The sequence below is a fragment of the Paramormyrops kingsleyae genome, chromosome 24, assembly GCF_048594095.1.
Source record: "Paramormyrops kingsleyae isolate MSU_618 chromosome 24, PKINGS_0.4, whole genome shotgun sequence".
Classification (NCBI taxonomy): domain Eukaryota; kingdom Metazoa; phylum Chordata; class Actinopteri; order Osteoglossiformes; family Mormyridae; genus Paramormyrops; species Paramormyrops kingsleyae.
In genome coordinates this window covers 337,686-360,502 of record NC_132820.1, presented here as the reverse complement: position 1 = coordinate 360,502, position 22,817 = coordinate 337,686, and the positions used below count along the sequence as shown (strand labels likewise).

At 48.6% G+C, this 22,817-nt stretch overlaps 1 protein-coding gene across 4 annotated transcripts in view; it reads right to left on the bottom strand.

The window, feature by feature from the left end:
- trpc5a (transient receptor potential cation channel, subfamily C, member 5a) overlaps positions 1-22,817 on the bottom strand; it is a 50,066-nt gene that overhangs the window by 2,555 nt on the left and 24,694 nt on the right. For 2 of the 4 annotated variants that reach the window (XM_072706423.1, XM_072706424.1), the window contains exons 4-10: positions 10,225-10,561; positions 9,749-9,888; positions 9,151-9,473; positions 5,506-5,701; positions 4,478-4,687; positions 950-991; positions 189-278 (exon numbers count right to left, since the gene is read on the bottom strand). In XM_072706423.1, coding sequence (XP_072562524.1) covers positions 189-278; positions 950-991; positions 4,478-4,687; positions 5,506-5,701; positions 9,151-9,473; positions 9,749-9,888; positions 10,225-10,561 — 1,338 coding nt within the window. Of the gene's footprint in view, positions 1-188; positions 992-4,477; positions 4,688-5,505; positions 5,702-9,150; positions 9,474-9,748; positions 9,889-10,224; positions 10,562-22,817 lie in introns of those variants that run through there. The other 2 variants (XR_011985168.1, XM_072706425.1) reach the window with 2 other exon arrangements.

Genomic DNA, 22,817 nt, shown 5'->3' with positions numbered 1-22,817 from the left:
GTGTCAACAAGGAGACCTGTTGTGTCTAATTTATTATATTTACCATTTACCATATTTGTATTTGTAGCACCACAGGTGAACCCAAGAGAAACTATATCAATGCACTGTGTACTTGTACATGGATGTGTTGACAGGACAGAAAATGAGTCTTGAGTTAGGAAGGTTCAGGAGCATGAGTTGAGGTGTACCTTGAAGTTCTCCTCTGTGAGTCCTTCGTTGGTCTTGGCACTCCGGATCATGGCGGCGACGTACCTCTTGACCAGGTTCCTGATAACCTCCTGAAGGGGAGAGACCACAAGCTGGGTCCTATCCCTCAGAGACCCCCTGAGCACAAGGTGTACCTCTGCTCCTGGAATGGGTTTCTGGATGTTTGTTCCCAAAGATTACAGCGAGGATATTCGGCAGCTGGGGAGGACTATTTGAGCACAGACACATTTGCGTTTTGAGTTCACTGAGGAAAACTATTTCGTTCCGCTCATACTCGAAACACATGTATAGCCGGAGGTGAAAATGAGGACTGGCATACATCTGCATGAATTTGCATGTTTAAAACGGAAGTAATGTTACTGAGAGTCGGGGGGGCGGTGGGTGTACGGCAGTGTCATTCAGTGTCAGCTATATCTACATCATAGGTACTTTTCATTTGGAATGATTGATTCAATAACATTTAAAATATGAATTTAAAGAGCTGCAATTTTTTTCTTTTTATGGTTCAAACTTGGACTTTGAAATATGCTGACTTGCTCATCGACTGCTAATTGATTATTGGGATATTTTGGACTTTTGATATTTTTAAGGATAGGCTGTTTTCATTCAAAATCCTAATCTCTGATCCCATTGCACTCACAACGCTGGTCTTCGTCGTGTCTGTAATATTCCTTTAAAATCTGATGATTCACAGTCAGCCTGATTCCCGCCATCCCACGCAGAGTCCCGGGTCACCCCATACCTGATAGTGCTGGTTCTGGATCAGGTTGTCAGCATGGCGCTCCTGTGGTTCAACACAAGAGAGGGACATGCATTAGAGCAGTCTGTGTGTGTGGTTGGCAAGAAACATGCATTAGAGCAGTCTGTGTGTGTGCTTAGCAAGAAACATGCATTAGAGCTGTCTGTGTGTGTGGTTAGCAAGAAACATGCATTAGAGCAGTCTGTGTGTGTGGTTGGCAAGAAACATGCATTAGAGCAGTCTGTGTGTGTGGTTGGCAAGAAACATGCATTAGAGCAGTCTGTGTGTGTGGTTAGCAAGAAACATGCATTAGAGCAGTCTGTGTGTGTGGTTAGCAAGAAACATGCATTAGAGCAGTCTGTGTGTGGTTAGCAAGAAACATGCATTAGAGCAGTCTGTGTGTGGTTAGCAAGAAACATGCATTAGAGCAGTCTGTGTGTGTGGTTAGCAAGAAACATGCATTAGAGCAGTCTGTGTGTGTGGTTAGCATGATCCATGCATTAGAGCAGTCTGTGTGTGTGGTTAGCAAGAAACATGCATTAGAGCAGTCTGTGTGTGTGTGGTTAGCAAGAAACATGCATTAGAGCAGTCTGTGTGTGTGGTTAGCAAGAAACATGCATTAGAGCAGTCTGTGTGTGTGCTCTAATGCATGTTTCTTGCTAACCACACACACAGACTGCTCTAATGCATGTTTCTTGCTAACCAGTCTGTGTGTGTGGTTAGCATGAAACATGCATTAGAGCAGTCTGTGTGTGGTTAGCATGAAACATGCATTAGAGCAGTCTGTGTGTGTGGTTAGCATGAAACATGCATTAGAGCAGTCTGTGTGTGTGGTTAGCAAGAAACATGCATTAGAGCAGTCTTTGTGTGTGGTTAGCAAGAAACATGCATTAGAGCAGTCTTTGTGTGTGGTTAGCAAGAAACATGCATTAGAGCAGTCTGTGTGTGCGGTTAGCATGATCCATGCATTTTATTGGTCTGCGTGTGCGATTAACAGGATCCATGCATTAGAGCGGTCTGCGTGTGCGGTTAGCGTGATCCATGCATTAGAGCGGTCGCCATGTGCGGTTAGCGTGATCCATGCATTAGAGCGGTCGGCATGAGCGGTTAGCGTGATCCATGCATTAGAGCGGTCGGCATGTGCGGTTAGCGTGATCCATGCATTAGAGCAGTTGACGTGTACAATTAGTATGATCCATGCATTGGGGCAGTCAGTGTGTGTGGTTAGAATGTCTCCCCACAGGCGATCTTGACTTTCAAGAGATGTCCCCCCCATCTCTATCTGTTATACTCAGAACTTTCCCCAGTGAGCTCCTGGGAATTTTAATGAAAAATACCACTGCTCAAAGCTCTGCTGAACTTTTTCATCGTCATGGTGACTGCTGTCATTTCCACATTATAGGTCTTACATAAAATTGGTAGGGTTTTGGTTTGATTTGATTTTTCTGGTGGGTGTGTGTGTGTGAGAGAGAGAGAGAGAGAGAGAGTGTGTGAGAGAGTGTAAGAGAGCATGTTGGCCTTTGTGTGGGTACCTGAAACTGTGTGGGTGAATGTGCTGGAAATGGTGATGCAGACCAAGCAGTGTGACTGGTTCAGTGGGTGACAAAGTGCTGGATAAGCACACGGACTCGAACCGATTTACTGGCTATACTGGCATAGAGTGCTATAATTGTAACATGATCGCATGGTTTGTATAAGATGCGAGTCACACTGCTCTCTGTTACTCTAGCTGGTGTTTTTGTCATAACAGAATATGTCCCATCACGGTCTGATTCGATAAATGGATGTTTTGCACAGCTACTTAGGAAGTGTTCTGCTTAAACTTGGAAGAAACCCAGCTGGGTCTTGTACCAGCAAGCAACCTTTGGGTACAAGGCTGTGTCCTAAATTTGTACCATTCCAGCTGTCTGTACGAGTATTTTACAGGCAGTCCTGAAGCCAGGAGTGTCTACAGACCGTTAATTCTTACAAACGGACTGCCATTATATAAAAAATTATAATGTATATTTAAAAATTCAGGTTAAATACAAAGGTTCATAATAATGAGCGTATGCACCACTTTGTGATGCTCATGAAAACATTGCCTGGCTTCAGTGATTCATTAGCTCGAGGTGCAGTACAGCACCGTATGCAGTCACCCAACGTAGAACTGTACAATATTATTTTTATCCCAATTTACCAACAAATTAGACTTGAAGACAGAGTTAGGCAGCGGAACTGCCTGCGTTTGATTCGCAAGTAATACCTTTCTAAGGTCAGAAACCTGAACTCATCAAGTTTGTTTAATGTATATTTAAACTGAAGATTACAAATGGAATGAACACACTAAGGAATCGATAAAATAGCTCTGAGATTTGGTTTAGCTGATAACTTTTTATTCCTTGAGGTAAAAAGATCAATTTAAATCAGATCAGAGCCTTAATTTTGATAAGTGAAGCTTTTGGCTGGTGGGGTAATGCATTGATGGCTGAACTCTAGTGGGTAAATATGAGTGGCATATATGCAGTGAGCTCATGCTCTTAACTGCATGGTAATAAGATGTCAGAGAGCAGTAACTGTAAAGTCTCCGTAAGCTTCACAGCTTGGTCTGTGTATTTCAGCCACGTAGCAGCGCATCTTTGATCACCTCCAAATTGCAGACTTCAAGACCAGGGGCGGATTAAGGTGCACAGAGGCCCCTAGGCTACAGTAGTCTGTGGGCCCCCCAACCCCACCCCCCTCTGCGCCAATGGGGGCCCCCTTGCAGGCTGACACACGTGGGGCCCCTAGGCTTAAGCCATATCTAGCCTGTGCGTTAATCCGCCCCTGTTCAAGACATTTGCACCTTTTTCAAAGAATTATTATTTTTTCTTTATTACAGTGATTCTCACCCTTAAAAAGAGATTAAATTATTATTTGATAGTAATTATTAATCATCAAGGCTTGGGTTGCAGTGTATTATGAAGTTGTGTCTGTGATCAGAAGGTTGCTGGTTCAAATTCTAGGGTCGGCAGGATGATTTTATTATTGGTATTTGAGCAGGGTCGTTAACCGCAATTGCTGCAGGTACTGGCTGACTCTTTCGTGTCAGAAATGTATGTCATTTGGGATAAAAGTCTCTGCAAAATAAAATGTAACTGTACCCATCTATCTTTCAATTTCTCATCCTCGAGTAGGGGGGCCCGGCCAGGAGAAGCCTTCCATGGAGTGCCAGTCTACTGCAGTGATTATTAAATGTGTAGAGTTGTTATAGCTTTTGGATGCTCCTCCTTGGGATGGCCGTTAACAGAATAAAGATATAAAATGCATTGTGCTGTTATCTTGCATCTTTCTTAATGATTTTGCTAGTGTTTCGATGTCATGTGGTTAGGTTACACCTGTCCCCAGCTCATCCTGTTTGCCCTGAATCACCTTGTCATCACACTTATTCTGAGCTACAACAATGACATACATCACTTCTTGGAGTCCCAGGTAGGTACTGACTGGCTCCCTGATCTGGTGCCCCACTCACCTTAAACATGCCGTAATGGCTGGGGGGGGGGGGGACCCTACCGTAAACTCCTTCAAGTTCTCGTGTTTCCTCTGCTCATCCGTTGGCGCCGGTCCCTTGCCACACAGCCGACCATGCAGCCAGACGCACAGGTACCACATGGACTTGGGGCTGGGGATAATGTTGAAGGGTGGGGGCAGCGTGCCCCCCTCGTCGAAGTAGCTCATCCACAGCTTGGTCCTGGCGAACTTCCACTCGATGTCAGCGTGGTCCTGCGGCATAGTGCTGGTCAGACTGGTACGCCAGCTACGTGGATGTCAGCTGACACTTTGCAGGGTGGGAAAATGTTTAAGCACAATATGTTGGGTAATAACACCTCATTCGCACCGTGTGGCGCCCTGGGCCATTTCCCCACAGGGTTTTCCCATTCGTACTGTGTCTACCGCGCGGCTTCCTAGCTCTGGCTGAAATATGACCTGACACTGGTGTGGGGGAAATAAGTACAGGGCTGCCCAAGGCAAATCCCAGGGGAAATGAACGCAGGGCCGCCCGAGGCGAATCCCATGGGAAATGAGCGCAGGGCCGCCTGAGGCGAATCCCATGGGAAATGAGCGCAGGGCCGCCCGAGGCGAATCCCAGGGGAAATGAGCGCAGGGCCACCCGAGGCGAATCCCAGGGGAATTGAGCGTAGGGCCGCCCGAGGCGAATCCCAGGGGAAATGAGCGCAGGGCCGCCCGAGGCGAATCCCAGGGGAATTGAGCGCAGGGCCGCCCGAGGCGAATCCCAGGGGAATTGAGCGTAGGGCCGCCCGAGGGGAATCCCAGGGGAATTGAGCGCAGGGCCGCCCGAGGTGAATCCCAGGGGAATTGAGCGCAGGGCCGCCCGAGGTGAATCCCAGGGGAATTGAGCGCAGGGCCGCCCGAGGTGAATCCCAGGGGAAATGAGCGCAGGGCTGCCCGAGGTGAATTGTGGTGAAATGAGGTGAAGCCCAGGGGCAGGTTCTGCAGCTCAAATGCTAAAAACAACATACAGACACAGACAGACAGACAGGAAACAGTGCGGCCACCCTGGGGCTGCAGGGGGGACTCACGGCAATCAGCTGGTAGGAGTTGTTCATCATAGCAATGAGCATGTTGAGGAGCACCACCAGGGAGATGACGTTGTACGTCCCAAACATGGTGGCCCCCACAAACTCCGTGAACTCATGGCGTGCCCTCACATTGGTCACGTACAGGTTGAGCAGGCCGAACACTGACCAGAACAAGGACTGCAAGGTCTCGAACAACCTACAGGGGATGTAGATGCTGCTGTCAGTTCAAGGGCGTCACATCATAAATGATGGTGATGTTCCTTTAAGGAATTTTCCAGATTGCTAATCGCTCTCATCTCTCCATAAACCACAATCAGTGCTGGGCTGTGTGTGTCTGTGTGGGGATGGGGTCTCCAGCCACAGGCAGCATCAGGCAGTATTCACCAGCATGACATGGGGAGAATGTGCAAAGCCCATACAGACCGAGCAGGTGGGATTCAAAACAGGTTGCGGTACCAATATGCCATGCTTTCATGGGGCCAAACATCTCTAGTGGCACCATTCAAATACTATATATCAGGGGTCTCCAACTCCGGTCCTCAAGAGCTACCGTCCAGTAGGTTTTCTATCATACCCGGCTTCTGGTAAGCCACACCTGTTCTCAGGTAAATACCAGGAACAAGTGTGGCTCATCAGAAGCCTAGTGGGACAGAAAACCTACGGGGTAGTAGCTCTCTAGGACCGGAGTTGGAGACCCCTGCTATATATAAACATGCCTCTGTCTGTCCGTCCATTCACCCATACCATTCATGGGCTGTGGTGATGCAAAAACCTTAATCCAAAAATAACAAAGCCTTTATAAATATGTAAAAGTATCAGTTATTTAATCCTTAAAATCAATCCCCTGAAAATCCAGGAAGAGGGATGGATGATGAAGGAAACCCTCGGTTATCAACTCAGTCGCTATGGGTCTGGGCCCCTAAAGGCTGATTTATACTTCTGTGTACAGTGTAGCTGCTTACCATACACCTTACAGTACAGTGTAGCCGCGTACCCTACACCTTACAGTACAGTGTAGCCGCGTACCCTACACCTTATAGTACGATGCAGCCATGTACCCTACACCTTACAGTACGGTGCAGCCGTACACCCTCCACCTTACCTTACGGTATAGCCATGTAACCTACACCATACCCTACAGCATAGCTGCATACCCTATACCTTACCCTACGGCATAGCCACGTACGCTATACCTTACCCTACGGCATAGCCGCGTACCCTCCACATTACCCTATGGCATAGCCAAGTACCCTATACCTTGCCCTACGGTGTAATCTGATGCACACCTTCCCAGAACTATAACTATAGACGTCAGCCTACAGCGTAGGGTGCACGGCTATGCTATATCAACGTCGTAGATTCAGCGTAAAAGCATAAATCAGCCTTAAGGCAGGTCAGATGGGAGAGCCAGCGTGACGGTAACTCACAGTGACTGGCGAGGAGACAGACAGACAGTGGGAGAAGAGCAAACACAATTACTGCACGTGCGGATGCCAGATGTATCTGCCATGCAACTCCTGCACGCACCCCCACTTCAGGCAAGACTCTTCTTTATGTTCCATGAAATATTAAACGCAGACTCGCATCAGTGTGGAGGGGGGGTGAAAAAGGGGGCAGGCACCCGCATTTATACTAGTGTAATATAACTGGTGTATGGGGGGGTGCAATCTGAACATTCTGCAGAGAGATAATTTGGTGAGATGTGATGCAGTGCTGATGCAGTGTGTGGGGGTGACTGTACACATCATGTAAGGGTGACTGTACACATCACAGCAGAAGGAATGTCAGCCCTCTCACAGTGTATACCTCCCATCAAAAGGGGTTTTGTTTTCTGTTTAAAAGTTCCCCGGGTACGAGTGATTTAGGGACATAAATAATCACACTGGCCTACAGCTTGGAGCTTCAGCTGAAGGTTATTGGTTCAAATCCCAGGAGCGAACCCTGCTGTTAGACCCTCGAGAAAGGTTCTAGATCTGAATTTCTCCTGGGAAATTAGCATATTTTGTATACATGAGTAATTCATAAGTTTTGAAAGTTTCACAGAACAAACTCAGAATAATAAGTAAAATCCTGCACTTTTCGTTCAAATTGTCTTAACAGGCCGACCTTCTGGCTGCAGAGATTACCTGATTGGCTGACATTCATTCGCACCCAGGCTCTAAACAGCAAACACCAGGCAAACTGAAGCAGCGGTGAGCGAGCCGAGCCCAGGGTGTCTCTCCTGAATGATGTCTCTGCATAAAAAGGCTGAATATGCAGCCTTACAGGGTTAAGCTCACAGGCAGTGAGAACCAGAACATGCAGCAGGAAACCCGGAAAAGCTTCAGCCACAAAGAACCCAGCAGAACCCGCTGTGTTTGTGGGCTGGGCTCAGGGTCTACACTTCATATTTCTTTAATAAGTTGAGCATCTTTGGTTTGTTACAGCTTTAATCTCCAGTAAGGGTTTCACCATGATTTACACCGACCTTGATCTCCAACAGTTAATTTAAATCGGAGGGCCAGAGACCAGGAAGGTCCCGTTTAAATATCATTGTCACGAAGCATTCACTGCTTTTTTATAAACCTGACCTCACTGGTCAGCAAAGAGCACTAATGCGAGGGCTGTTTGTGTTCACAACAGAATGATTCCCTGTTCATAATGTACCAGCTTTGCCCCCAGAAAATGAATGTCTCTTAATGTGCTTTTGTTAATTAACCAGTATGACCGTCCTTCATTCAACATGCACATTATATCCTTTGGATATGCAGAGAACAATCTAATAATGCATAAATTTAATATAACCCTGCAGCTTAGCCTATTTTTACATATTAGAACATATCTGACTTTCATGCAGCCCTGACCAAGCCCTAACATTAGCTGCATTTAATTTCATGTGATAGGTACACATAACACAGAGTATAGGGTGACCACCTAGTCCACGTCATGGAGTACACAGAGCTACTTCAGGGTATAGGGTGACCACCTAGTCCACGTTATGGGGTACACAGAGCTACTTCATGATATAGGGTGACCACCTAGTCCACATCATGGGGTACACAGAGTTACTTCAGGGTATAGGGTGACCACCTAATCCACGTCATGGGGTACACAGAGCTACTTCAGGGTATAGGGTGACCACCTAATCCACGTCATGGGGTACACAGAGCTACTTCAGGGTATAGGGTGACCACCTAGTCCACGTCATGGGGTACACAGAGCTACTTCATGATATAGGGTGACCACCTATTCCACATCATGGGGTACACAGAGTTACTTCAGGGTATAGGGTGACCACCTAGTCCACGTCATGGGGTACACAGAGCTACTTCAGGGTATAGGGTGACCACCTAGTCCACGTCATGGGGTACACAGAGCTACTTCAGGTTTTACAAACTACTTTAAAACTGAATTGGTTTTAATTGAAATCCTTTTAATTGAAATGGTTGGAATGGTAGTTCACAAACCCTGTTGTGGCTCATAGTGTCCCTCCTGACATGGATTATCTGGTCACCCTACCCGGGTACGAGTGATGTAATGATGTAAATAACTGGCCTTCAGCTGAAGGTCATCTGTGAAATTCACACACAGGTGTTAGACAGTGAAGCAGTTTGGTCATCAGTATCATTGGAAGGCTCTGCTGAAGCCTGCCAGGTCAGGACTCACGTGGAGAAGGCGTTGTTCTGCTTCTCGCAGCGGATGCCCTTGCAGTGGTTTGGCTCGTCCGATGCCTTGGTCTCGTAGTAGAAATAGAGCTGGTTGAGACCGTTGGCGAAGGCCAACAGCACCAGGCAGTAGATGAAGAGGAACTTGAGGATGTCAAGCAGCATGCGGCCCAGTGAGATCTGCAGTGGGCCCAGGTGCGAGTTGGCCGTGAACAGCGAGATGAGCCGCAGCGAGCTGAAGATGTTGGCGATGGCGAAGAGGGCCTCGGCAATCAGAGTCGGGTGCCACATCTCCCACTCCTCCCGCGGACGTGAGCTGTTGTACTTGGGGGGGGGAGGGGGGGGAGGTGAAGGAGAGGCCGCCATAGCCGGCACGATGGCGGTCATTAGTGCACGCACATCTACACACCCCGACACACCAAATAAGCACTATTAGTACTGCGTGTGCCAGGGGCAGAGTGATGCATATGTGTGTGAATATAAACTAAGAGAGCAGGGCCGGCCAATCCCTACTCAAGGCCTCAATGGTGACATCACTGTGCTGGCTCAGTCTGCCTATTACAGGCTGCCAGATCCATCCTGCTGGGGTTAGGGCTTACCTTGATGTAGGCCACGATTTTCAGGGAGATGGTGGCCAGGTAGAGCGAGTTCATGGCAAAGTCCATCAGGTTCCACCAATCGTGCACATACTCGGTGAAGCCTCCATCCCACATTTCCTTAATCTCAGCCCAGATGAAGCCTGGGGGTGACAGAGAATTTATAGGCTCTTCATATGATCCTGATAGGCTCACATCCTCTAATGATTGTTAATAACCCCAAGGAATGAATGAAGGATGGATAGAAGGATGGATGGGTAAGTTTAACAAACAGACAGATAGATATAACAGACAGACAGATTAGATAGATAGACAGACAGACAGACAGATAGATAGATAGATAGATAGATCTGGATGGATGGATGGATGGATGGATGGATGGATGGATGGATAGATAGATAGATAGATAGATAGATGATAGATCTGGATGGATGGATGGATGGACGGGTTAGGCTTGGACCACCCCCTGGTTAGCTCACCCAGCACCCAGGGCAGGATCATCCACTCCACGACAGTGGGCGGGGGGCCCTGCATGTGCAGGTTGGTACGCACAATGTGCTGCGAGGCCAGCAGCAGGAGGAAGAGGAAGGTCAGGTAGGAGGCGGTGTGGCAGATGAACTTGATGAAGGGCTTCTTGATGAAGTGGCCCAGCGAGCTCTTGGGGGCCAGTAGGTAGACGAGGGAGAAGACGGGGAAGAGCAGGCCGATGACGAAGCAGGTGAGCAGCTTGACAGCCCAGTGGCGACGTCGCCAGCCGGGGAAGCCGTCGTACCAGAGGGTGGCCAGCAGCTGCTGGCAATTAGGCTGGGCCACAAACTGGGGGGGGTGAAATGAGTAATCACCTGCAAATCCAATCCATTTCGTCGAAAGAGCAAAGAAAACACAGTCCCTAAAGAAACAGCACAAACTAAGGAAGATGAATGGCGCGGCACGGTGATTTATCAGGCATCAGGCCACACTGCTCAGTATTCATCAGCCAACCTGGCGTTTCCTAAGCGACATGCCCAGCCACGTCTCAGATATACCGTCGACGCTCCGCTGTGTCCATGCCCCTACGGGACCGTCTTGGCGGACGGTGTGCGGAAGCTCATCTGGGTATCAATCATCCTCCACACCGGCGCGCTGTGATGGCGTCACACGCCTTGAATGGGGAAAGAGCCTGACTCTAGCGGGAACACCCCCCAAGCCCTAACTACCCCGCTGAGGGGTGCTAACGGGGGCAGCGTATTCATTATGGGTTGGGTCATTGGCATAAATTATGGGGGGGTGGGGAGTTCTAACCCCCCAGTAACCAAAACCAGCCAATACAACCCACTGGAAACCCGTAAATGGGTGGAGATCTCAACCCCCCCAAAGCTCAACCCAAAGTTATGTCCTTGGGTTAGGTGGTCAGTTATCTGGTTACAAATGAATGAAGTGATTGTCTTGATATATGTACTATGAATATCAATGATGACCATCCATAAGCAGCAGTAAGGTGCTGGCTGAGAAGGTCTGGGGGGGAGTTCCGTAAATATTTGCTCTGTCCCTTCCTGTCACCTGTAGGGTTCAGAAAGGCAAAGCCAGGGAGCGAAGCCTAGAACCTGCAACACGCCACAAGACATACAGGCCATTTAGTCAAGACTGTCACCCGTAGGGTTCAGAGGCGCAAAGCCAGGGGGCGAAGCCTAGAACCTGCAACACGCCACAAGACATACAGGCCATTTAGTCCAGACTGTCACCCGTAGGGTTCAGAGGCGCAAAGCCAGGGGGCGAAGCCTAGAACCTGCAACACGCCACAAGACATACAGGCCATTTAGTCCAGACTGTCACCCGTAGGGTTCAGAGAGGCAAAGCCAGGGAGCAAAGCCTAGAACCTGCAACACGCCACAAGACATACAGGCCATTTAGTCCAGACTGTCACCCGTAGGGTTCAGAGAGGCAAAGCCAGGGAGCGAAGCCTAGAACCTGCAACACGCCACAAGACATACAGGCCATTTAGTCCAGACTGTCACCCGTAGGGTTCAGAGAGGCAAAGCCAGGGAGCGAAGCCTAGAACCTGCAACACGCCACACTACATACAGGCCATTTAGCCCAGACGGATCTCACCAGCGGATTTGCCGATTTATCTGTTGCTAGGAAACAGCATTGCTAATGGGGTCTAGAGGTGTCCTGGTGGTTTTCAATGCTTGAACTGGATGGAGATTCAGCACGCGGTGAGGTGACTGACGTCAGAATGTCCGCAGACACAGGTGACACTTAGAGAGGGGGATTTTAGTGAGGAAGGGGCAGCCAAGGATCCTGCAAAGGAGAGCTATAGACAGGCTGACGCTGTTCCTGTCGGCTAGGGATAATTCTCACTGCACATGCAGAAAGGAGGAACTGTCTATGAGAACCGGTTACACTCTGTGCACCAACATCGAGTAACACAGCTTCCGATGTGGGACATGTCCCAGAGAAGCCCACTGGTTAGATTGTGCCTTGTCACCATCTCACGCAGCATTCCTGCGCTCCGCAGCCTTGTCACCATCTTATGCAGAATTCCTGCGCTCCGCAGACTTGCCCGATCGCTGGACTTTTGCTGCTTAACAACTGGAGACGCTTATTTGGTGGAAAAAAAAGGAGCAAAGGAGAAAATGTTCCGGTGGGTTAAACGTGAGCCATCGCAATCACAACCAGCTTACTGGGGGTCAGGAAGACAGATCTCACAAAAAAAACAGCTGAAATCCTCCCATCCAGCACAGATGGCTGAGATATGCAAAGTATCTGCATTTGCAGACGTCCATCCATCCGTCCGTCCTTCCATCCATCCATCCATCCATCCATCCTCTAACTGTTTATCCTGCACAGGGCGGCGGGGGCACGCCCTGCTCAGGGCGGCGGGGGCACGCCCTGCACAGGGCGGCGGGGGCACGCCCTGCTCAGGGCGGCGGGGGCACGCGCTGCTCAGGGCGGCGGGGGCACGCTCTGCTCTGGATGTCAGCACTTTACAGATGTACCACAATATCCACACATTGTCTTCCTTCTCTTTTCCTAATTTTTTTTATCATTCTTTGTTATGCTTTCAAATGTTTCAATCAATAGAAGTGATTTTAAAGCTTTTCTCACATGAAAAATTATAGAAAACGAGGAGAAGTTGTTGCTTACAAATACAGCTTAGGTTTGCTTTATACAGCTTAGGTTTGCTTTATACAGCTTTTCTTCAGTCATGCAAGTCATGAATACTTACGCAAGTTAAAAATCAGATTCCATCGTATGAGCATCGACATGCCTATCTAGTCGCTATTTTCCTGTTATTTCCAAAGAATGGAGTGTTTTCATCGTGCACTCTCAGGGACACGCACCTGCTCTCGCGTTTCTGCTCTGGTCGAACTCCATGCATGACCAGGAGGCCCCAGAGAGGCGCTTTATCTTCATTACAGCTGCCCACCCCCCCCCCCGCGCGCGCGCGCGCACTGCAGACAGCAACACCGTGGAAACCGGCCGCACATCTCCTCCACATTCCGCTGCAGAGAGCGCCGCTCAGGACATCAAATGATTCTCCAAGGACCCGCCTGGCAGTCGTAGGCGCCCAGCAAACTGCCCGTTTCAGCAGCTCTGTGGGGGGGTTAGGGTCTGAGTAATGTTACGCTACAGTGGCTGTTTTCACCAGGGATATGAATAAATAAGGCGGGGGAGGGGGGATGGGAGCTTTTAAACTTCACAGGATACAGGATCACTCTCAGGCTGGGGGGGGGGGGGTGCTTACTCATGTCCTGCCCCAGAGTGGCTCTCCATCCCTGGTCCCTAAATATTTAATGTTTACACTGTGTTCCTGCGAGCGGCTGATGTCCCCCCCCAGCTCAGGCCTAATATGCCTAGCAGGCGTGCCGGTTCCGCGCCCCGTCTCCGAGGATGCGTCAGATGGAATGAAACGGCGCCTTCTGCTCACCCCCGCAGACGCGACACGGAGAGAGATCCCGCCCTTCTGCACAACACCCCCCCCCCCCCATTCCCCTGGCACGCTAATCCTGCCCCCCCCCCCTCACCTATCAAGTTCCTCTGGCCATCAGAGCAGAGGAGCAGTTCGGCTGCAAGGCCCGTGACGGCAGTTCATTACAGAGTCCATTAAAGCAGGATATGGACAGTAAAGCGCAGGGTGACTCACGATGGTCAGCCAGGAAACATGGCGGCTGGAAATGCAAACTATCATTAAAAGATTAAAGCAGCTGGTTCAGGGACCCTTACAGTACATAAGTAGGGCTAAGTATAAAATATACCATTGTACACATGGAGGGCAGGTTGGAGAATAGTCACAACTGTGGGTCCTTGAGCACGGCCCCTAACCCCCAGCCCCCCCGGTGCTCGCTCTCACCTACCAGTGTCTGTGCAAGAGAGCAAGATCGGGTAGGAAAAAAGAGAATTTCCCAACAGGAATCAATAAAGTGTCATTATTATATTTTGGTCGATTCCTTTGTGAAGCGTAGATATGTATTGATGCATAGATGTGGTTTGCGTCTCATTGCCTTGGAAGCTTCAACACCCCCATCCTGCTCTCCTGCTCTATGCCCTCCCACTGCAGAGAGACGTTGGACTCCGACAGAATCCAGAAATGATGACGCTTGGCTATTTCTGCTTCAGCACTTTCCCTCGCTATGAGGAAAGCCGCAGCCTGAAATCCATACCTGGGAGGCTCCGTATTGAGGAAAAACCACAATCCTTTGTTCGAAATCTGCTTTAGCTCCAGATTTCACAGTGGCACTCCATCCGCTGTCCGATAATCTCCGGATCAGTCTGGCTAACAGTGACTTGGATGGCTTTCCGGTCCAGTTCTGACTTATCTTCCCTCCTTTTCCCGTTACAATGCTTGCTTAAGCCTTATAATCATTACTTGTTTCCTGTAGCCATTCAGGGCTTTTACCTCAACTGACTGTAACACCTTCAGCTAGACCTGGGTTCTCTGTTGCCATGCCGACCATTGTTGAACCAGGCTTATCCACCTATGACTGCTCCCCATCTTCTCTGCAGTGTCCCACATTCCCTCGCTGTTTCTCTGCCTCTGTCATTCTCTGCTGGCAGGTTTTGGCCTCCAACCTGAACCTCAGGCTCCTCTACAGTGGGCTGTTATCTCCCTGGGGACGTGAGCGTGATAAACTCGCGGTGACCAGGCCGTCGCATGCGAGGAGCGCAGAGTCTTGAAAATCACACATTTCCTCTCCATCTATGCCTCCTTAGATTTTAATGTTTTCTTGCGGCTTGAAATTGAAATGACAGCTTCTCCAGTCTTACCTCTAATCTTTTTCTCTCTTGAAAGAAGTTGGATTCCACCGGCAATGACTTTTTTAATTCTCTGCCTCTAAAATCTTCGGAGGGGGGGCTGCTTAAATACAATTTGCAAGGACACTCACCTGACGATATGTTTATTGATTTTCCATTTTATCTTCTTTTTTCAAAGCTTTCTTGCCACACAGTTAATCATTGACCCGACTCGAGTTTCACAGAGACATTTCCAGCGGGGATGCAGGAACCATCTCCTGATTGATACTCATAAATCCAACAGACTTCTGTGTACCTCCTGTCCCTCCTGCTTCTTCTCTGCACATTACCTTTAATTATCCCGTGATTCTGCAGTCAGTGAGCTGGCTGAGACAGGAGGACGGTCTAAACTTACCATACCATACCATACAGTCAAACTCTGAGACTCACGAAAACAAAACTCTGCATGGCAAAGCAGCCCAAGGGGCAGAAGCTGCTGGCGTTCAGTAGCTCATAAGAAACATACAATCACACCCTGGCACAGGTTTATTGCTCAAGCCCCCCCCCCCGTCCCTCCTCAGATGTTTAAAAAGCTAAATAAATAAGTAGAAAAAAGCCACAGAAGATCATAGCTGGCTAGCAGAATGTGCTGCTTCAGTATCTCCCACGTGAGAGAAACAGTTTGTTTTTTGAGTATTTAGTGTAATTTGGTGTAGTGACTGTTTCTGGGGGCCCCAAACCTCAGGGGCTCCACACAAGTGCTAAATGGTTAGCACCGCCGTTCATATCTACTTAAAGAAAGGCTTGTGGATAAAGAATCCATTTCACAGGGATGGAATTACACACCCCCTAGCTCAGCAATGGGCAATTACACTATTAAGAGTAATTCAGTGAGACGTGGCGTCAACATTCACCACCAGGACTGCCAGCCAGGATAAGCACTCCTCCTCTCCACTAGGGGGCAGTGCAGTTTAGGCCATTACCCTGATCCATGGCAGGAAGAAGCCCTAAACGTCTACAGCAAATGTGGGTGGTGAGGCCTTGCAATTGCAATGGAACATTCAGGAAATTGTCGTTTCTAAGGCCCCACTCAAAAAGTCACTTCAGGCGCCCCCCAGTCTATTGTCTGTTAGTGGCTGACAGAGGGAGCCAAACCTTGGGGGCCCAAGCAAATGTGTGGTTTGAATTGAAGGTAAAGACCACTACCACTGCTCTTACTATACACCAGAATGACACGCTGGCCTCAGCAGGAGGATAATCGAGCCTTCAGAACATTCCCTAAGGGATTTACAGCAACACCCTCTTTACTGCAGCGTGGAAGCCATGAACTCACACTCTGCAGACAGAATTTGGAAGCAGGCCACAAGCGAAGGAAACAGGCTATCACATTCCTCCTGTCACGTAAAATATCAGACATGCAGACATCTTATGTCTGGAAGTCCATCCAGCTCTGAGATTTTAACAGCACCGAGACTGACACTGAGCTGCCAGTCTATTTGTGATAAATCTACCATGCAGCACAAGTGAACAGCGTAGTTTCAAACAGGGCTGTGGAGTCGGTAGATAAATGCTCCGACTCCGACTCCTCAGTTTCTAAATCTTCCGACTCCCCGACTCCGACTCCTCTGTATGTATATACTATGCTAATGTATTTTCTACATCCATTGAAGGAAAGGAAGGCAACATACATGTCATTTCACCACAGAACTACTGGCTAGGAAGCCAACACTCTACTATAATGCCAGATTAAAGACAAACACAATGAAAACAAGGTTTTCACTAGCGCATAGCGAAGGGGAGCCGACGGAGCTGAGAACACACCAGATGATTTTTCCGGCGTTTGACGCGTGATGACTCGTTGAACGGCCGAAAAATCGGCAGTGCATCTGTAAATGTATGGGGGGCTTTAGGCTAGGTTCACAGTTCCCTGTAACAGTGGAACACGACACAATGGAAAGCGGTGCCGCACCTTACCTGTGCATTACATCCCATATAGTGACGCATACAGTCAATGAAAAGCATGCTTCATGGTTACTTGACATGTTCGTTTTGTGGTAACATTATGCACTGCATGCATTGGGCTTTATTCTTACAGCAGAGAAGTAGTTTATTATGACTGTTTGTGAATTGGGACATTTCAACTTACTTTTTTAATTCCCATTTAAATTTAGTAGGAGTCGGAGTCGGAGTCGGTTAACTTTTTGCCGACTCCGACTCCAGGTACCCAAAATTGTCTCTGACTCCTCGACTCCGACTCCACAGCCCTGGTTTCAAACACTGTAATATATCAGCAAAGAAGCCCAGCTGTTTATTCAGAAAGTGCTGAGTGACCTGGACCGCTGTAACATAGCTAGTTATGCGCTTAATCACCCAACATCTCACCATTTCCCTCCTCCATCTCAGCAACACTCCTTTCCTCCTCCTTACACATGTGTGTTGAAACAGACACATCTCTCCTGACGTTTCATGAGAATAAACCCAGAAATGCCAGCTAACAGGATACAGCCGCCCTGTTTACTCTGCTGATGGCTAGACCTGTTGTTTCCATTAATCCTAAATTTATGAGTATAAGGCTGCTCCCTTACCAGCAGGACTCCAGTCAGAGGTGCTCTTCTAGGTCAAATGATGATGAAGATGAATATGATGCAGGCTGCAGGACAGATTTCACAGGCGGTACCTCATCTGGCAAAAAAAGTGTCACTTCACACCACTCATGCCAAGACAGAGAGATTGTTTCTATGATTCCGCTTATTCTTTGGTGAATGAGCAGTTGTACCCTGAACCAGTGGCAATGGTGATGGAACGAGAGGGAGAGGGAGGCGGAGGGGGGCATGTCAGACGTCAGACTGAGGCGAAACCCCCCCCCCCCCCAGAAGAGGGGGGGGCCTGGGGTGAATTCACAGATGAAGGCGGGGAAATGCACCGGCGTTTCTGGAGAGTCCTTCTGCTACCAATGAGATTCAGTGCTGCTGGGCTACAGAAGATGCTTAACCAGCCTGGTGTGGTCTGTCCTATAAAAACACCCAGTTATGAATAGAAATAAAAAGCACTCTGCCCATAATGACTGCCTCTCACCACTGTTAACAGAGTGTCTGCTCTTAAGGCAGGAGTCTGGGCTTAAGGAATTGCTAAGCACTTGGCTTATATGACCACCCAACCTCTGTGCTACAGACACCACAGCTTACATGACCACCCAGTCTCTGTGCTGCAGACACCACAGCTTATATGACCACCCTGTCTCTGTACTGCAGACACCACAGCTTATGTGACCACCCAGTCTCTGTGCTGCAGACACCACAGCTTACATGACCACCCAGCCTCTGTGCTGCAGACACCACAGCTTATATGACCACCCAGTCTCTGTGCTGCAGACACCACAGCTTATATGACCACCCAGTCTCTGTGCTGCAGACACCACAGCTTATATGACCACCCAGTCTCTGTACTGCAGACACCACAGCTTATATGACCACCCAGCTTCTTTGCTACAGACACCACAGCTTATATGACCACCCAGTCTCTGTGCTGCAGACACCACAGCTTATATGACCACCCAGTCTCTGTGCTGCAGACACCACAGCTTACATGACCACCCAGTCTCTGTGCTGCAGACACCACAGCTTACATGACCACCCAGCCTCTGTGCTACAGACACCACAGCTTATATGACCACCCAGTCTCTGTGCTGCAGACACCACAGCTTACATGACCACCCAGTCTCTGTGCTGCAGACACCACAGCTTATATGACCACCCAGCCTCTGTGCTACAGACACCACAGCTTATATGACCACCCAGCCTCTGTGCTACAGACACCACAGCTTATATGACCACCCAGCTTCTTTGCTACAGACACCACAGCTTATATGACCACCCAGCCTCTGTGCTGCAGACACCACAGCTTATATGACCACCCAGTCTCTGTGCTGCAGACACCACAGCTTATATGACCACCCAGCTTCTTTGCTACAGACACCACAGCTTATATGACCACCCAGTCTCTGTGCTGCAGACACCACAGCTTATATGACCACCCAGTCTCTGTGCTGCAGACACCACAGCTTATATGACCACCCAGCCTCTGTGCTACAGACACCACAGCTTATATGACCACCCAGCCTCTGTGCTACAGACACCACAGCTTATATGACCACCCAGCCTCTGTGCTACAGACACCACAGCTTATATGACCACCCAGCCTCTGTGCTACAGACACCACAGCTTATATGACCACCCAGCCTCTGTGCTACAGACACCACAGCTTATATGACCACCCAGTCTCTGTGCTGCAGACACCACAGCTTACATGACCACCCAGTCTCTGTGCTGCAGACACCACAGCTTATATGACCACCCAGTCTCTGTGCTGCAGACACCACAGCTTATATGACCACCCAGCCTCTGTGCTACAGACACCACAGCTTATATGACCACCCAGCCTCTGTGCTACAGACACCACAGCTTATATGACCACCCAGCCTCTGTGCTACAGACACCACAGCTTATATGACCACCCAGTCTCTGTGCTGCAGACACCACAGCTTACATGACCACCCAGCCTCTGTGCTACAGACACCACAGCTTATATGACCACCCAGCTTCTTTGCTACAGACACCACAGCTTATATGACCACCCAGTCTCTGTGCTGCAGACACCACAGCTTATATGACCACCCAGCTTCTTTGCTACAGACACCACAGCTTATATGACCACCCAGCCTCTGTGCTACAGACACCACAGCTTATATGACCACCCAGCCTCTGTGCTACAGACACCACAGCTTATATGACCACCCAGCCTCTGTGCTACAGACACCACAGCTTATATGACCACCCAGTCTCTGTGCTGCAGACACCACAGCTTATATGACCACCCAGCTTCTTTGCTACAGACACCACAGCTTATATGACCACCCAGTCTCTGTGCTGCAGACACCACAGCTTATATGACCACCCAGCCTCTGTGCTACAGACACCACAGCTTATATGACCACCCTGTCTCTGTACTGCAGACACCACAGCTTATATGACCACCCTGTCTCTGTGCTACAGACACCACAGCTTATATGACCACCCAGTCTCTGTGCTGCAGACACCACAGCTTATATGACCACCCAGCCTCTGTGCTACAGACACCACAGCTTATATGACCACCCTGTCTCTGTACTGCAGACACCACAGCTTATATGACCACCCTGTCTCTGTACTGCAGACACCACAGCTTATATGACCACCCAATTTCCCTGCCATGATCACGTGGCTCTTCCTCCTCCTTTCTATCTTGAAACCAGTCGCCTAGCTTCTGTGACGTTCACCCATGATCAAGTCCTAATTAGGTTCTCTTGCTGCCCCCCTCTGGCTACACCCGGTGTATGTTTCCGCAGTGGTACTGTGTGAGGAACAAACATCTGCTATTTATTTCATGTCACACTTCAGCGCTTCCTACTTTTCATCCCAAAGCCAAAACTCCACCTGTTCCAGCCATTCTCATTATAACCCCCCAGCTGCTGTACTGCTGTTTTCCACTTAAGTAGGATAGATGAACTGCAAGTTATTAAATGAATCACAAAATCACTCCTGTGTTTGATGCCCCACCCCCAAGAATCCTCCCCATCCTGGATTATTCCCTTGCCTTCCCTTACCCTTGTCACTTCCAGGATAGGCTCCGGACCCTGCATAGAACAAGCAGGTACAGAAAATGGATGGATGGATGGAAGGATGGATGGATGGATTGATTTTTTCCCCTATAATGTTATCATGCCTGGGGGGGGGGGGGGCAGCCAGTTGACCTTGGACCCCCAGAGGTTTTTTTTTCTCCCTACTTGGGAGTTTTTAGTTCTTCTCTTCCGTTGTCATCTGGCTCTTTCTTTCATTGCTGTCTTTCCATTTCTTTGTTTTTAAGAACATAAGAACTATACAAACGAGCACGCTTGGGGAGAACTTAACTAATAGCTCAGAGTTATGGATGTATTATTCTCTCTTAATGATGTTGTAATGTTTCACAATACACCCATGTAAAGCACCCTGGGGCGACACTGTTGTGAAAGGCGCTATACATATATATAAAAAAAAAATGAATTGGATGGATGGATGGAGTTTGGAAAAGCATTTTCCCTGAGTTCAATATGTACCACGCCATTAGTTTTATTGAGGGGTGTACCAGATGAAACAAAATGCGTCTGTTCATTAAATTTCATTTATAAAGAAAATCCGGATTGTGTGCCTTTAAAGCAGAGATGTTCATCGTTTCAGGCAAAGTAGAATAAATTGCTTTGCATCCCTACATATAGGAAAACTTAGTGGTTGGATGTACCTGGTGTTTATATTGATATTAAAGAGAAACATAGCTTGAGGAATAAAAGAGTTATGTGTAATAAATTTTTGCATTTGTTTTAATCAAACTTCAATTAGGAAATGTATCTGTGGTTGTCTGTGTTTATAGAAATGTTATTTTGTATAACGTGTAACATACGTCTGTGATAGGCCAGGAATGGTGGTTGTCATGACATTTTAATGTGTTGCATACACAAGTCAAAATATAACATGAATTACGCTCTTTTTATTAGTTACTTTTTATCACTACTATTCCTGGGGATTCCTCCACCATTTGAAAGTCTCATGTGTGGTTCCTCGATGGTGGAGCTAACTACCCAGCCACATCCTGTCATCAGAATCCCTCTCAACCAGCAAGAAATGCCTCGAGACCCATTTGTTCAAGGAACTTCTCTACAACCCCTTAGCTGGTCACTTGCCTGTCCTGAATGGTCTTGTTTTTGCACTCGACACTGATTTGAATTGATCTTATTGATCTCATGAGGTTCCTGCTTAGTTCTTCGTAATTTATTGCAAAGCACTTGCTGTGGTACTAAGCTGCACTTGTACTTGTTACTGGTCTCTCACTGGAGGCTCAGCCCAGCTGCACTAATGGCTCGTTGTGTCCTGGACAGCTGCAGGTACTCTCCACCTCACTTCTACGTTGCTTTGGACAAAATTATAGACTGAATAAATAAATGTAAATGTTCTCAGGTCTCATGGCTCAACCTGCATTCGCGAGAACCTAACATTGGAAAGACTGTATGTCAATTGTCATTAAACTCACTAGATGACAATGGAGTTAATATCCGTCATCCACTGGAGGTGCCTGGAGCCAAGATGAGAAGCAGGGACTGGATCCAAAGCCCCAGCCTGGAGGTGTGAGGCAACAGTGCCGTTCACAGCCCCAGAGGCTTGTTCATCAACAGGAACTCAAATCAATTACATAAAGTGTCATTCATCAGCTGATTACAGGCTGGGAACCACTGGAGCCCCTCGAAACCCGAAATCTCTGCTGAACCATGCAAATATTTCTCAGCCAGATCTTGCCCTGCAGCCCAAACCCCATATCCCATTCTGCTGATTGGAGCCCAAACCCTATATCCCATTCTGCTGATTGGAGCCCAAACCCCATATCCCATTCTGCTGATTGGAGCCCAAACCCCGTATCCCATTCTGCTGACTGGAGCCCAAACCCCGTATCCCATTCTGCTGACTGGAGCCCGAACCCCGTATCCCATTCTGCTGACTGGAGCCCAAACCCCGTATCCCATTCTGCTGACTGGAGCCCGAACCCCGTATCCCATTCTGCTGACTGGAGCCCAAACCCCGTATCCCATTCTGCTGACTGGAGCCCGAACCCCGTATCCCATTCTGCTGACTGGAGCCCAAACCCCGTATCCCATTCTGCTGACTGGAGCCCGAACCCCGTATCCCATTCTGCTGATTGGAGCCCAAACCCCGTATCCCATTCTGCTGATTGGAGCCCGAACCCCGTTTCCCATTCTGGTGATTGGAGCCCAAACCCCGTATCCCATTCTGGTGAT